Source organism: Geospiza fortis, unplaced genomic scaffold, assembly GCF_000277835.1.
Source record: "Geospiza fortis unplaced genomic scaffold, GeoFor_1.0 scaffold275, whole genome shotgun sequence".
Lineage (NCBI taxonomy): Eukaryota > Metazoa > Chordata > Aves > Passeriformes > Thraupidae > Geospiza > Geospiza fortis.
Genome location: NW_005054341.1, coordinates 5,755,402 through 5,770,981, shown reverse-complemented (window position 1 = coordinate 5,770,981; position 15,580 = coordinate 5,755,402). Strand labels below are relative to the sequence as shown.

Genomic DNA, 15,580 nt, shown 5'->3' with positions numbered 1-15,580 from the left:
GCCGCGGCTCACGGTGCGCCCCGTGTGCTCCGCAGAGGTACGAAAGGAGCGGCGCCGCGGATGGGAAGGGCAGCCGGTCCGTGCTGTCTGTGCCGCCGTTCGCCAAGGAGCTGCACCTGGAGATCGTGTGCTCGCCGGCGTACAGCACCCGGGGAAGCTACGACTGCGTGCTCTACAGGCACTTCGAAACGCCGCGGTGAGCTGTGCGGGGTGGGCGCTCCGGGCAGGTGCACTGTCCGTCTGTGCCCCACGCTGGGGATGTGCACATCCACACCCCCAGTGCGGGTGCTGTGTAGTTTTAGAATATCCCCTTGCATTGTCCTGTCAGGAGTATGCTTTGCTTGGACACAACACTTCTTGTCCTGTCCTTCAGAAGTCACCTTCAAGTCTCTGTGTTTTCTGTAAAAACACAAGTGATGCAGGGCAGGGAGGCCACACAACCAGAAGGATTTACTCTCTTTCACTGGTGAAACTCTGGGTTTTTTGTAGGCTGGTCCAAGAGGGAGACATCCTGTGTGTTCCAACATTTGGAAATGCCGAGTTTATAGAACTAAATGCAGACAAGTTCCTAAGGTAGGTCAACGCACTGTGGCTCTGTTGGTATCAGAAGAGCAAAGATGCTTTTTCATGATTGACTCTCTTGAAATCAGTTTATTCCATTCTGATCTGTCCCTGGATTTTAGTGTTTTATCTGTCTGTTAATATACTGGGAAGAGGGAAATGTTTTTGCTGGATTAATGAGGGCTGAAGCTAAGAGGGAGGCCTCTGTTAGCTCATTTGAATAGTCAGGAAGGGGAAAAAGGAAAAAAAGAGGTAGAGCAACTGATGGGGATAAAGAGTCAAGAGGAAAGGGTAGCTTGAGGGCAGTCAGAGCCACATAAACAAAGCAAAGTCGGAGCTGGGCTTCTCGACTTGGGACAAACAACAAAATGTGCATATAAGCCCTAGGAGTTCATGTTAGATTAACTTTCTGTTTGGCCACCAGTTCTGCCTTTCTTGGTTTTGCTCGAGTGGCTTTGCAACAGTTGTGCTAAATGGGAGAACATCCCCTTTGTATGAGGATAAGGGTGCTCCCAGTGGCATTCCCAGCATTCACATTGGCTGATCCTGTGCATACTGCAAGAGGACAAGAGTTTCTCTGCTTACCTGTGCTTATCAGCTGTCTTCTTGTTGACATTTATATTGTTCCTTCCTTCAAGATCTTGGCTAAGCACTTTAGAGTGCTTGTTTTTTTTCCCTTAGGTGGCCAGAGCTTTATTTCAAGGTGAAGAAGATCGTAGGCATGGTGGAAGGCGAGCAGTCCGAGGGTTACCTGGTGGACACCCAGAACTCATCTCTCTATCTGGTGAGATGTTGGTGGAGAGCAGAGAGAGGAGATCTGAGGCTGAGCTTTCACTGTGGATGACAAATGTACCTGTGGAGGCTTGTGCCTCCTGCCATTGGGAAATGACATTTCAGGACAGATGTTGTCACTTGGCACCGGTCTTTACTGGGTGGTGTTTTTGTTTTCTCACAGGTGGGTTCAACAAACAGCACTGTCCCATCTGCCCCAGCCCATAACAGCAGTGAGTTCTGGAGCAGTTTGTCTCCTGCGGGACTTTCTGACGTGGTGAAGCAGCTGTGCGATGCTCTCCGGCCTCACCTGCACCGTCGGTGAGTGAGAATTCCTTGGAGAGAGCCCTGGAAGAGAATTCCTTGGAGAGAGCCCTGGAGAGAGCTCCCCTCCCTGTCTGTTGCAGGGCCAGCACGCTGAGCGGCGTGGGCAGCGTTCTCCTCTCGGGGCCCAGCGGCAGCGGGAAGCTGATGGCTGTCAGAGCTGTGTGCAGCTGCCTCAACCTCCACCTCTTCAAGGTAATTCCTCCTGGGCTCAGTGGATTGGTGGATTTATAACAGACAGAGGATTATGGAAATGTTTTTTAAGTCGGCCCTGCTGCAGCCATGACACACGCCTATCCAGGAGCTGCTTCCACGTGCAGATGCAGACAAGTGAGGCACAAATAATGCTGAGATCTTCTCTAGCTGAGAGGGAAAAGAAAAGCAGCCCTCAGTTTCATGCTAGCACGTGTACCAGACCTGGCTCAAAATCTCTTGGCATATAAAACAGCTGCCCTGTAACTGTGTTCACATTCACCACCACCCTCTGCCAAAAGCAGTGAAGTGTCAGGTGGAATTCACTGGGGGTGGTTTAATGTGGAATATGATATAGTTCCAGCTGACTTGTCAGTATTAAGAATTTGGTTTTATGTCAATGGCCCCCTGAAAACTTGTGCTCTGCTCTCTGTATGTGTATAAAAAAATCAGATCACATTTTATGAAACAAACTTGAGAGTGGGTGCTGTTGCTGTGCAAATCCATTTCTTGACACAGCTTGAACATCATGCACAGTTCTGGTCTCCCCATCACAAAAGCATAAAATTGAACTGGAAAAATTCAGAGAAGGACACTGGGTAAGATCAGGGGTCTAGACCAGTTTCTTTGTGGGGAAAAGCTGAATAAATTCTTCAGCTTGAAAAATAATTAAGGGAGAATCTGATACAAATTTTTATGAGATCTTTTTGAAAGATTTTTCACAAGAGCTTGAGAGGTCAGCTGAGCAGGGCAGGTGTTTACTTTTCCCTGTGCCAGCATGAGGCCTGTGACTGTCAGATGAAGCTGGTGGGAGCAGGCAAGCTGAAGGAGATGTTTCTCTGTGTAGGTGAGAGTATTTGAATGAGAAATTTACTGTTAGAAAACCACATCTGACTGGGAAAAGCCCTTTGGATAGGAATGTTATGTGCCTGGATGGCCAAAATGAGGTCTAGCACCTGTCTCTGTCCAGCACAAAAGGTTCTGGGCACCAGCAGAGTCTTCAGTGACTTGTTAAAATTGCTGTTTTCTTCCAGCATACCTCTTTTGTTCACTCTGACAGTCCAGGATTATCCCACAAATGCTTTCATTCCCTTGAATCTGTAGAGATACGTTTGCAAAAGTGAGAGGAAGTCATGTAGTGACTTTTCTAGGAGACTTTCTGAAATTCTGCAAGGACATGGAAGAAGAAAAATGGAAAGAATAGGGCTGGAAGGTTCCCCTTTTTGTGGAAGGATATCGTGGGCTTGCTCCTTCTTTTGGTGGATATTTTGAGAGTAAACTCTTTTCCTGTTCTTTTCTCTCCAAGCAAAGCTGTAGGACTGGGTCAGTGGAGCAGGTAGATAGTGCCTTGGCTTGCTGCTGTGCAGCTCATCTGGACATGATCCTTTGTGGTGCTGAGCTCTGACTTTTCTGAAGATGTGCCACAGCTCTTTGGATCCAGTGCAAGATTGCAGGGATTTCACAGGACCCTCAGATCCATGTTTAGGATGTCCTTGGAAGCACTCTGTCACTGTCATGTCCTGTCAGGTGGCCTCAGGTTCTAGTGGGGTGTGTGTGCAAGGCTACAGCTCTGGTTTCAGGGTTGTGTGCTGCTTTTAAAGACTAGCACACTTACTGTTAAAGACAGAGATGCTTTCTGTCCATTTTATTCTCCTACCCCAGTTTTTACACTCTCCCCTCTGTTTCTCACTGACTGCAGTGCTTACACTGCCATTCCACCTGCTCTTCCCCTTCTCTGACTGCTGTGTCTGCCATCCCACCAGGACACAGTAATTCTTCCCTGCTCTAATATCCACCACTTGATAAACAATTTTTTGGCCTTTCTCTCTGCGTTTCAGTGCTTGCATACAGATACTGCTGCCATTACAACCCTAACTCCTGGGTTTTTTCTGTAGTACATGGAGCACAGGAGTTCCTCTGCACTGTGTCCTTTTCCTTGCCCTTTAGGGAGCTGTTCTGCCTGCTTCAGGCTGAGGATGAAACTCAGGGAGTCCTGGGGATGGTTGAGTCTCCCTGGACAGCCTCACAGCACCAGGAGCCAGCACTGCCTGTTCCCAGGCTGCTGTTCAAGGCTCACCAGTCACCTCTTCCCTTGGATGACTTCAGCAAGTGTTTGCTTTGTAAACAGTGTCTGGGCCTCTTGCCATCTCTAACTTCCCCCCAAACACCCATCACCTTTACCTTCCTCCTGCACTTTGAGCCTGTCTGGCACTGGTTGAGCAGTTTTCTGGGCCTCCTCCTCTACTTACTGCACTGTTCTGCAAGATACTTTGTTCTCCCTGTCTTCCACAGCTCTCATCTCCTTCCAGCTCTCATCTCCTTCTCATCTCTTCCAGCTGAGGTTGCTGAGCTGTGATATCCACTGTATTGATTTCTGTGCTCCCTTTGCTTCACCTTTTTCAGATAAGACCCTCCTGCCTACCTCACCTCTTGCAGAGAAGCAAGAGACAGCCATTTATCCCTGCTAAGGCATCCAGAATGTGCCTATTTTGAATATGAACCTGAATGTCATATTCAGGAAACATTGGGAAATACCAAGTTTGATCTCCTCTGAGCCATGAATTGCCCGTGCAAAGCTTTGTGGAATGTTGTCCTATGTCCCCCCCAGCCATGCATGTTGCAACTGCCTTGTCTGTGTGTCTGGCAGGTCGATTGTGTCAGTTTGTGCAGTGACACCAGTGCAGCCACAGAGGAGAAAGTGCAGGTGGCCTTCAGCCAGGCCCAAGAGCTGCTTGGCAGAGAGCGAGACGGGCTCGGGGAGGACGCCAGGGTCATTGCTACCCTCAGGCAGCTGCTCCTGGACACAGACCCAGCACTGAGGTATGGACCCTGCACGTTTGCTGTGGGTATTCAAGGTAATTGTTTGCTTCTGCCAAGGGAGAGTGAGTTGGCACGTGTGATGGCAGTGTAAGAGGTGCTTCCACAGAGCTGAGAGCATGCACTGTCCCCTTTCTCCCCACAGCCACCCCATGCTGGTGATTGGCACAACCTGCAAGCCCCAGAATGTTCCCACAGATGTGCAGACTGCTTTCCTCCATGAGGTGAAGATCGAAGCCCCTTCAGAGGAGCAGAGGAGGTTGATGCTGAGCATGCTGACTGCCAGCCTGCCTCTGGGCAAAGAAGTGAGCCTGTCCAAGCTGGCCCGCAGGACTGCAGTGAGTAAAACCACAGCAGCACGTGGGGATGGCCAGGCTGGCAGTGCTGGGCCAATCTCCCCCAGCTGGCCTTGGAGAGAGGGGGTAATTCCCACAGCCCAGACAACTTCTTCAGTGGTTAATCCTGGTGCTCAGACATCAGCTTTTAAATGCAGATTTCTAGTCCACACCTTTTGCAGAGGTGTTGGCTGATGTTCACCTCTGCTAATAAAAAAAAAATTAAGCTAGAGCCTTGAAGCAGGAGCAGCTTGCTCAAGGAATGGCTCTTCAAGGAATTTTTCCCTGTGCTTTTTATGGCCTAGGTGTAGCTGTGGTGAGGGACTGAACTGATGCTCTTTGTTTCCACATTCACAGGGATTTGTGCTGGGAGATTTCTGTGCCTTGTTGTCCCACAGCAGCCGGGCTGCTTGCACCCGCATCCAGGCCTTGAGGTAGCACAGGCAGCAGGGTGGGGAGGGCAGGGGCTGCAGCCACGAGTGGGGCAGAGTCTGACTCCTTTCCCTTTCTTTCCTCACCAGTTTTCCAGGCGGGCTGAGCGAAGAAGTGGAGAGGGATTTTTGCACTGCGGGGTTCCCGGTGCTCGAGGAGGATTTTAGTGCTGCACTGGAGCAGCTGCATGATGCCCACTCACAGGCAGTGGGAGCCCCAAAGGTGAGATGTTGGGGCACAAGGAGGGGCTGGGTTCTGCAGAGCTCTTGGCTCGAGATGCCCATCACAGATCTTGCAGGGCTGTGTTCTGACACGTTGCTTCCTGCTCTGTCCTCCCATATATTCCCTCAGCTTTCAGTGGGAAACAGTCCTCTGGACCTTCCCCCATCAATTTTCTCCCTCTTGGCTTGGAATTTGTCAGGGAAGCTCGTGCAGTGCTAAATGCAGACCAGTGGTGCTGGAGGGGTGCCAGCTGTGCAGCTCAGCCTCTTGTGGGGCTGAGGCTGCCTTGCTGAGATCTCCCCAGCCACCTGGCCTGAGGGAACAGGGAGGCTGTGGCACAGGCTGGTGAGGCAGTTTCTCCACAGGTGAGATAAATCTTAGACTTGATCTCTGGCCTTGGATGCTGCTTGAGCTGAGATGGACTTTTCTGACAGGCAGACAGTTTGAAGGACTTGGGGTTTCTTCAGAGAAAGTGACCTGGAGAATCTGAGAAAACCAGCAGTCAGCTGCTCATAAGGGGTGTGATCTGCCTCTGTCAGCTTGGCACCCAGGGAAGCAGCATTTGGGGTGACTGGTTTGGCTGGGTAATGTGGTGTTAGGACCAAGCAAAGTGATCAGAACCTCTTTTCCATGCCCATGAGTGCCAACAACTGAGTTCAGCACAGGACAGGAAGCCTTGGCCTTGGAGCAGTTCCTCTGGCACCTTCCCCAGCTGCCCACTTAATTCATGCAGTGATCTCTGTTTTGTGGTGTTTGCCAGGTTTTCTGTAAGACAAATAACCACAGAGCATGCTCAGCAGTGAGCTGTGTGAATGGGAGTTAATTTTGTTTGCATTTTACATTCCTTTATTGATTTCTTAGTAATTGGTTGTGGTCAGGAAGCCCATTAGCAGACCTGGATACTCTCAACATTGCTTTCAGTTCCCTGCTTGCACTTTCTGGTTAGTCACACGTTTGTCTGCACTTAGAGCCCGAGCCTTCTGGAGAGAACTGATTCCAAACCTCCACTTGTTAACAGTGTCTGCACCCTGTCTTAGACTTACAGTGTGCCCCCCTGAAAACAACCTTGCTGCAGTTTTCCTGTGCTCATGACTGTAGAGCTCTCTCTAGCAAGGCAGGATGAGCAAAAGTGCAGAGGAGAGGGCACCTCTTCCATTCATTGTCGCTGCAGAAGAAGGGCCTGTGACCTTTTTCTTTAAAAGTTGGGTTTTTTTTCTGAAAATCCTTGTTTTGTTTGGCCTAATTTTCCTGGTGGACAGCTAAAGAAATAAAATAAGATAACATCGTTTCCAGTAGTGAAGGAAGGAGATGCAAATTAGCTGAGGGGGGAAGAATTTTGCCCTAAGCTATTTTTGAACTCCCCACTTGTGCTGGCACCAACAGCCAGCAGGTGGGGGGGGAAGTGTGGGGCTTTCCCAGGAGAGCTGCTCTGACTCTCAGGAGGATGTCATGCATGCTGGGGCATTCCAGTTACTCCTAAAGTGGTGAGCAGAGCAGCAGCATGCTCTGGGATAGTTTTGCCCAGCACAAAATAACCCAAGAGGCCTTGGCTCACCCATCTCAGGTGTCTTCTCTCTGTTCTCCATGACCCCTCATGTTTGCAGCTGACGCCCTCATGAGCATACATGGACTTTGTTCTTGCATCCCCCTTTCAAGAGCAGTGAGTGCTCCATACACTGTCCTGCAGGATGTCTCTCTGTCACATCCTCCTTGCCATCACAGAGCTCCTGGCAGCCCAGGTTCTGTCTCTCTGCAAGGTGTGAAGCCCTTGCACAGTCTCTGTCCTGAACACAAGTCACTCATAGTTGCAAGACCCAGATTTCTTTTTTTTTTTTTAATTTTTTATTCTTATTTTTACCTTCCTCATGCATCCCAAAGGCTGCCTGCAGCAAGACTCTCTCCACTCAAAGCTGCAGGCAACCCTGGCAGATACTTTCCCTGGGGTATTTTTGCTGACATAGGATCCCAGGGGCAGGACTGGAGTCCTCCTTCCACTGGGATCCTCCTCCCAGTGGAGGATTGGAGATGAAGTGCACTCTGTGAGTGCAGTATGCCTGGGGATGTGTTTGTACAGTTTTGTTTCTCCCTTGCAAAGCTCAGAAGAGGGGAAATGTGGTTTCTGGATACTGGAGCTGCCCAGGCACGCTCAGGGCTCAGGAGTAAGTGCTGACAAGGATTCTCCCTCTCTTGGCAGATCCCCTCGGTGTCCTGGCAGGATGTTGGTGGGCTGCAGGAGGTGAAGAAGGACATCCTGGACACTATCCAGTTGCCCTTGGAGCACCCAGAGCTGCTGTCCCTGGGTCTCTGCCGCTCTGGGCTGCTGCTCTACGGGCCTCCGGGGACAGGGAAGACCTTGCTGGCAAAAGCTGTGGCAACAACATGCACCATGACATTCCTTAGGTGAGGAGAAATGTGAGGGGGGGTTCACACAATGAGACTGACTTCCTGCTGGCAGGGGATGGGTGTCTCTAACTGGCTTCCTCTTCTCCCTGCCCCACAGTGTGAAAGGACCAGAGCTCATCAACATGTACGTTGGGCAAAGCGAGGAGAACGTGCGCAATGGTGAGGACGTGCATCCTGCTCCTGCATGTGGGGACATGGGGCTTTTCTGTAGTGCTACAGGGAAGGAGGCAGGGCTTAAACCCCCCTTCCCAACTCCCACCCACAGCTCTCAGCAAGGGCTTGGACCCAGCTGTCTCCTACAGTCCGTTCCCTGCTGCCTGCAGCTTCCCCTCCTGCTCTCTCTGCTGGTGTTGCTCCTGTCCCTGGTGTTCCTGATGGGACAGCAGCTCCTCAGAGACACAGCTGAGCCTCAGGGCCCATCCTGCTCAGGGCTGTCTGTCCCCATTCTATTGAGACACTCGGGCAGGAGCAGTTGGTGGTGGTGATACAGTGGGCGTCTGGTTTCCATCCACACTTCTTTCCTGCTGGGAATGTAGCAGGTCCTGTTGCTGTTGACTGCTCCTCCATGTCTTTTTCACCTTTTGTGCTGTCTCCTCACAGTGTTTGCCAGAGCCAGGGCAGCTGCTCCCTGCATTATCTTCTTTGATGAGCTGGATTCCCTGGCCCCCAGTCGTGGGCGAAGTGGAGATTCAGGAGGTGTCATGGACAGGTGAGTGAGCATCAGGTGTCCTTGGGAGAGCAGGATTCCTGCCTCAGCTGCAGGCAGTGCATGAGATTGCCCTGAAAGGCATAGTCCATTCCACCTCTCTTTCTCTGTTTTTCCCCCTCTCTGCTCTCTTCAGCTCTCAGCATGGCCTGTCTCTTCTTTCTGAGCATTAGTACTGCTGTTTGCATTGCCTCGGGTTCCCGATTGCCCAAGCTAGTTGTGCAAACATTTGGTTAAGACAGTCTCCTCCATCTGCTTCTGTGGCTGCCAAGTGCTCCCTTTGGCCTCTCCAAGGTCATCCTTCACACCCCTGTTGTTCTGTCCTCCTATTAGCTGCTGTTTCCCTGTGGTGGGAAACCTTTCAGGTGCTCCTGGTAGAAGCAAAGTGTGTATAGCTTAGAGATACCCAGAAACAGGGTTATTTTCCCTAGGCCTCCTCTGCTCTTCTGCTAAGCTGGCAGTTCCCATCCAGTCTTCCTGTTCTGATGGACTGTCTGGGATTTGGAATACTTTGAAGTGAGCCCATGTGCTTGCTGGCTGTGCTGATGGAGAAGTCTGGATGGCTGTGTAAGGGCTGTGTAAGAGGTCTTCAGGGAAGAGAAATAGAAGAAGTAGGAGCTGAAGTCTGAAAAATGGACCTGCCACTGGCCTCGCTTCTTCCTTTTTCATTGGTGGCTGAGGGAGACACTGGGTGACTTGCCAAGTTCTAAGTATCCTGTCTTGCTCCCTGCAGAGTTGTCTCACAGCTCCTTGCAGAGCTTGATGGCCTTCATTCCAGCAGAGAGGTGTTTGTCATTGGAGCCACCAACAGGCCTGACCTCCTGGACCCAGCTCTGCTACGGCCAGGCAGGTATGTCCCATCCTGCCCTGCCTCACTCCAGGGGGGTTCCCCACAGCTCCTCAGGCCCTGGTGAGCAGGACTGTGTCCCCACCACGTTCCCTCTGCAGAGATTGTTTGTGAAGGCCCCTGGCTCACAGGAAGCCTAGAGGGGGCTGGTGCCTGTGGCTGTAGCAGCAGTGTAAGATACCACGGCTTGTTGTCCCCACCGCTCTGGTTACTGCCCCAGCAGCACAGCAGGGCCATGAGGGACCTGCTGTTGCACCAAACAATGGCAGGAATTGGTGCCCCAGGGCCCTTTCTGCACAGCTGCCCCCCAGCCAGTCCTCAAGCCTGTGACTTGCTTGCCCTGGGGCAGCACTTTGTATCTGCTCTTGTTGGACCCTGGGTGGTTCCTGTCTGTCCATTTCCCCAGCCTGCCGCTGTGCCTCTGAGCACTTGGGCTGCTTCAGGCTCTGTATCATCCACAAACTGGACAGCAAAAGGAGCTGTCCTGCAGCTCCTGGTGCACAGGGCTGAGCACTTGTGGCAGGTTTGCTTTGGCCTGTGCCCAGCTGCCTTCTCTGTGCTAACAGGTTTGACAAGCTGGTCTACGTGGGCATCAGCGAGGACCGGGAGTCACAGCTGCAGGTGCTGAGTGCTGTCACCAGGAGGTGAGTGACCCTGTGCTCCTGCAGCCTCCTGCCACCACCTTCCAGGGGGTCACAGCCCTCCTGGGGCTGATGCATGACGTGCTCCATCTTGGATTCATGTCTGAGCCCTGGGGAGCACCTGAGGTCGCCAGTGGGTAGGGCAGGAGGATGGAGCGATTTCCAGAAGCTGAGCTGGGACTGGTTTTTCTGCAGGATGGGTGGAGCTCAGCCTGCCTGTCCAAGGGGAGGGGTTGGTAGAGTTTTCCAGCCACTGTGCTCTTCTTAAGGAGCTCAGCCAGATCCTGAAGGTGTAGTAAGACTGCAGTGCAGCTGCAGGACAGGAAGCTCCCATTTGATTCCTGCAAGAGAATTTCCCCTGCTGTTTGCCAATCCAAGTGTGAAGGCAGCTCCATTCAGCTCATTGCATCTCCTCCTGTGGTGCTCAGGGGTGTTCAGACTGTGATCTGTGTGTCTTCCCAATCACTGGTTGTGTGGGATCGCTGAGCAGCAGGGTTTGACTGCTTTTCCAGCTGCTCTGAGCTCCTGAGAGCACCTCTGGAGGGAGAGAAGCAAGCCCTGCAATTGGGGTGCAGAGGTACCCCCCACCACAGCTGGGTGAGTGGCTGTGACTGCCTCTGCAGGGACTCTGTCCTGGATAGCTGTGATCACCTCTGCCTATCACTGTGAGTTAGTAGGAGAGGTGAGAGTGTGGGCTGGCTGCAAGCAGCTTGTCACACCCTGTGTCTTGGCCACCATGCCCTCCAGCAGCTGCTGCTCATGCTGAGGGAGGCTCACTGTCTGCAGCGGGGCTCTCATGGGGTGGTTTGGTGTTACAGTGGTTTGTACTCTGTCATTAAACATGTTCTCATCCAGCCATGACTGTAGGTTGTTCCCAGACATGTGGAACACTTCATTTATCCAGGTGAGAAGTCAAACACCAGTGGCATAAACAGATGGTGTTCTAGAGAGTTCATCCTGCACCATGGCTCCAAGACTGCTCCCTGCATCCTTTGTGCTTCCTAGCTTGGAACCAGAGAGGCCCAGAGAAGCTGTGGATGCCCCATCCCTGGATGTGTTCATGGATGGGGCTTGGAGCATCCTTGTCTAGTGGAAGGTGCCCCTGCCTATGGCAGGGGAGTTGGAACTGGATGATCTTTAAGATCCCTTCCAACTCAGGCCATGCTGTTTTTCAAAGTTTCCTTTGATCCTGCTTAGCAGGAGAGAGGACCTTGCTGCAGGAATGTTTCAAAGAAAAGTGACTGTTGAAAAAAACAGTAAAGCAAACTTTTTTTTTTGTTGAGCATGCAGAGCACATTCTGGAGGCAGCTAAGCATGAGTACTCTGCTTGTTCCTGCCCAGTCACACTGGTCTGGTTTTTCTTGGCCTTTACACCTCTGTTTTTCTCTCTTGGCAGGTTTAAACTGGATCCTTCTGTGAATCTCACCAGCATCCTAGAAAAATGCCCAGCTCAGCTGACAGGAGCAGACATCTATGCCCTGTGTTCAGATGCCATGATGTGTGCTGTCAAACGCAAGGTGGAGTGGATTGAGGAAGGTAGGAGCCCTGCCCTTACCTGTCCCAGCTGTTGGAGCAGCCCAGCACAGGGGCAGAGGGGAGAGTTGGCACTGCTGGTCGCTGGGCTGTGTGAGGAGATCCTCAGCAGCTTTGGGACCACAGTGCTGGGCTCTGGGTTATTGCCAGGCAGGCAGTTTGTGCAGATGTGGTCATCTCCACCTCCAGTGCTTGGCCCCAGGGGGAAGGAGAGAGACACAGCTTTTCCTTTGATGGCTGGAGAGTGGGCTTTTGGATCTTACCAGCTGCTCCTGTTCTCAGCCCTTCCATGTTGTTTCTCTCATGCAGGGCTGGATACTGAGAAGTCTGCTCTGATCCTGACCATGGAAGACTTTCTGCAGGCTGCTGCCAGGTTGCAGCCATCAGTCTCTGAGCAGGAGCTGCTCAGGTACAGACTCATCCAGCAGAAGTTTGCGGCCTCCTAATGCTCAGCAGAGCTGGGACTGCAGAACAGGCACAAACAGGCACTGCCTGCTCTCCTCTGATGCCTCCTGGGCCCCCTTCTTTTGAGCTTGGGTGGAAATGGTGTCTGTGCAGTTTCCCAAGCCAAGGCCTCGTGGAAGTGCTGCTCTGCTCATCCAGGAGGGTGGTGGGCTCTGTGAGGGTCCCTCACGTGTCAGCAGTGCAATGTGGCTGCTGGGAATGTAGCAGGGTGATTTCCTTGCAGGGACAAAGCTGTGGGCAGTAGTGCTGTCTCCATGGCTGACAGGCCATTCTTTGGTGGGGAGCAAGGCTCAAACTGCACCTGCAGGGCTGGAGGCAGCTGCTTGTTGGGCTGTCAGCCCCCAGTGAGAGGTGCTGGCCAGAGGGGCAGCAGGACACAGGGCACTGCTGCTCCAGCTGGCCTGGACTTGACATAGTCTCTGAATAAATACAGGTTTTTTTAGCACGAGGTGCTCACTGCCTGACCTCAAGTTGTTGCTTCTGTTGGTGTCTGTAGGCTCAGGAAGGTCCCTGCAAATTTTTGGGTGGGCTGGGTGGTACAGAGAAATCATTGTCCTGCAGGTAAAGAGGGGAGCACACCTGTGAACTAGAGTGGGGCCACTCTCATTCTGCCAGAATGGCTGGAGCCCGTGGTGGATGAGGAAGGCCTGAGGGAGAGGCACTTGCTTGGCTGTGAGCTGAGCTCCCTTTGCAGAAGGAGCCCAGTTCTTGCTGGAGACACTGGGTGACAGGACATGAGGCAATGGGAGCAAGTGGCAGCAAAGAAATTCCCATTGGACAAGAGGAAAAACTTGTCACAGGGAGAGGGGGAGCTTCAGCCTTGGAAATACTCAAACCTTGTCTGGAACAGCCTGGAGCTGCCCAGTCTGCACTAATTTGTGCTGAGCACCACTTGGCCCAGACCCCCTGAGGTCTCACCTCCCTGTGTAGCCTCACAGCAGCTGCTGGTGGCATTGCATATCCCCTGCTTCCCAACAAGTGTCACTGGAGCTGTGTTTGGCAGCTGCTGTGGCCAGGTGCCTGCAGCTGCCCTCAGCTTTGTGCAGCCCAGGGAGTTGCTGGTGCCAGGTTTTGCCCCAGCTGCTGTAGGTACTGAGCCTGCTGACAGCTGGATCCCTGGGCCAAGCGTGGCTGTGAGGGCCTGCTCCCCCTGGAGCTCCTCTGCTAAGGGCTGCTTCCACAGCAGCTTCTGGCATTCCATGGGTGAGTTTGCAGCTGGTTCATGCCTGGAGCCCTGTGGCTCTGGCTCTGGTGCCTGAGCGTGTTCAGGCAGGGCTCTCCCTGACCGCACTGCTCCGTGCTGCTGCATCTGGGCACCTCATCTTCCCCAGGGTGGGAGGGAGGAAGGGAGCTGCAGCCACAGCAGAAACACTGCTGGAGGCTCCAGCATGGAGCCTCCCCACTCTGGGAGCTCCAGTGGGGGTGCGGGTACCCCTGTATGGGGCTGAGGAGTGTCAAGAACAGGAGTTAGCACCTGTCTGGGAGGTGCACGTAAGAGAACAGGTTCCAGCACACTGCTGTGAGCAGTGCTGCAGGGACTCAGCTGGGGGCTGCAGCCACCTGGGAGCCAGCTCACCCCTCCTTCCTTCTTCAAGGGAAGCCCCAAGCCCCACCTGCAGCTGGGGCAGCTGTGCCTGCACCCATCCTGTGCCCCCCCAGGCTGAGCACCTCGTTCCACTGAGTCCTGAGGAGGCAGTGGCCGTCCCCCTTGCCCCATACCCTGCCCATACAGGGACACACGGACCATGATCCAAGGTAGCTCTCACAAGTGTTCTTAATTAAGGGGAGGGGTCTCCCAGCTGGCTCTCAGCCATGTCCCCACCCCCTGCTTGGACCCACAGCTGCTTGGAGCTCTCAGCCACCACAGTCCCATCTCCATAGCCCCCTCAGCCTGTCTTCTTCACGACGTGGATGAAGTAGCAGGGCACGTGGGCCTGGCCCGGCGTGTAGGGCTGGAAGTCACCCAGGACGCTGTGCTGGCACTTTCCCTGGAAGGCTCCTTTCAGCAGGGCTGTGAAGGCCTCCAGCCGGTGTGGGTAGTAGGAGAGGCGAAACTTGCTGCAAGGAGGCAGTGCTGGTGAGGCAGGGGACAGCGGGGAGCAGTGCCAGCCACCCCCCAAGGCGGGAGCCACCGCTGCAGCTCTTCTCACCTCAGCTCCGGGTCTGCCCCTGCCTCAGTGGGGGGGACCTGCACCGTGTAGTCCAGGGTCACCATGTGTGCCTTGTTGTTCACCAGCAGCACCGAGGTGGTGATGTCCTTGGTCAAGTCGCTCTGGGAGAGCACAGGAGGACATCTGTGTCCTCCAGCCTGGGCACAATCTTGCTGCCTGCCCTGCCTGGCCACCTTGAGGCCATGGGGCTGGGGCAAAGGGGATTGGGATGGGGCAGGGCCTGCCAGCCACCGACCTTGTAGTAGATGTTCTTGCCAGGCGGCGCGCAGCCCGTGGCCAGGATGTGATCGTAGTTGCGGTGGTCAATGACCAGGACACCCCCGGGCCTCACCATGCTGGCAATGTTCCTCAGGGCCAGCTTGTGGTCACTCTGGTCCCCTGGAGAGGAAACTATGGCGTCTCCAAGCACTGGCTGTACTCTGTGGCACAGCCCATATGCCCTCACCTTACCCGTACACACGTACACATGCACACACAAATACCTGCCCCTACCATCTGCCCCCAAATCTCAGCTTGGAGAACCCACAGCCCCGCCCGTGGCATGAGCTCAGGCATGTTCTCAGCCTCACTGGAGCAGAGTGTGCCACGTGGGAAACCCACTGCCCGCCTTTGTGGCACAAGTCTGGGTGTGCCTCCAGCCTTGTCACAGCAGTGACATTGATGCACAAACCTCCACCGTGACCATGGAAGCCAGTGGGCCCACTCATGTCACAGACTGAGGCAGTGGGGCCTCAGCTCCACCCTCCCTGGAGATGCACCATGAAACAGCAGCTCCACTGTGTGTACTCCCATCCCAACAATGCCATGACTTAGGACACGTTCTCAGCTTGCTGGAAGACACTATGCACACACAGGTGCTCCCCCTCCTCTCCCCTGCCCCAACTCACCTTTGAAATCAGGCAGGTGTGCAAAGGAGTTCCCCAGGCAGATGACTGCATCAAACCCATCCCCTGGCTTCTCTAGGTCCTTCTCCAGCGTGAGCCAGTTGGCCTCCTCGATGACTGCAGCACAGGGAAATGGATGAGGCCAGGGACACCCAACAGCCTCCCCTGCCTGCAAGACCCCATCCCAGCATCACCCAGCCCTCCCCAGGCCCCTGGGGCTGCTGGCTTTGGCCTCTGGCCAGCAGCCAGCCAGGCAAGGACCATGGCTTGTCTTTG

The 15,580-nt window shown here is 53.6% G+C and overlaps 2 protein-coding genes across 2 annotated transcripts in view; one reads left to right on the top strand and one right to left on the bottom strand.

The window, feature by feature from the left end:
- Window positions 1–12,713, top strand: part of PEX6 (peroxisomal biogenesis factor 6) — an 18,337-nt gene extending 5,624 nt beyond the window's left edge. Inside the window, exons 2-17 of the mRNA XM_031058286.1 lie at window positions 24–196; window positions 490–573; window positions 1,243–1,345; window positions 1,517–1,653; window positions 1,740–1,851; window positions 4,496–4,668; window positions 4,811–5,003; window positions 5,358–5,434; window positions 5,522–5,654; window positions 7,849–8,054; window positions 8,155–8,216; window positions 8,658–8,766; window positions 9,497–9,613; window positions 10,177–10,254; window positions 11,648–11,787; window positions 12,094–12,713. Of these exons, the coding sequence (XP_030914146.1) occupies window positions 24–196; window positions 490–573; window positions 1,243–1,345; window positions 1,517–1,653; window positions 1,740–1,851; window positions 4,496–4,668; window positions 4,811–5,003; window positions 5,358–5,434; window positions 5,522–5,654; window positions 7,849–8,054; window positions 8,155–8,216; window positions 8,658–8,766; window positions 9,497–9,613; window positions 10,177–10,254; window positions 11,648–11,787; window positions 12,094–12,230 (2,034 nt within the window). The 3' untranslated portion in view covers window positions 12,231–12,713. The remainder of the gene's footprint in view (window positions 1–23; window positions 197–489; window positions 574–1,242; window positions 1,346–1,516; window positions 1,654–1,739; window positions 1,852–4,495; window positions 4,669–4,810; window positions 5,004–5,357; window positions 5,435–5,521; window positions 5,655–7,848; window positions 8,055–8,154; window positions 8,217–8,657; window positions 8,767–9,496; window positions 9,614–10,176; window positions 10,255–11,647; window positions 11,788–12,093) is intronic.
- Window positions 12,714–14,000: 1,287 nt separating this feature from the next.
- Window positions 14,001–15,580, bottom strand: part of LOC102044855 — a 4,888-nt gene continuing 3,308 nt past the window's right edge. Inside the window, exons 7-10 of the mRNA XM_031058285.1 lie at window positions 15,308–15,484; window positions 14,656–14,798; window positions 14,400–14,521; window positions 14,001–14,307 (exon numbers count right to left, since the gene is read on the bottom strand). Of these exons, the coding sequence (XP_030914145.1) occupies window positions 14,136–14,307; window positions 14,400–14,521; window positions 14,656–14,798; window positions 15,308–15,484 (614 nt within the window). The 3' untranslated portion in view covers window positions 14,001–14,135. The remainder of the gene's footprint in view (window positions 14,308–14,399; window positions 14,522–14,655; window positions 14,799–15,307; window positions 15,485–15,580) is intronic.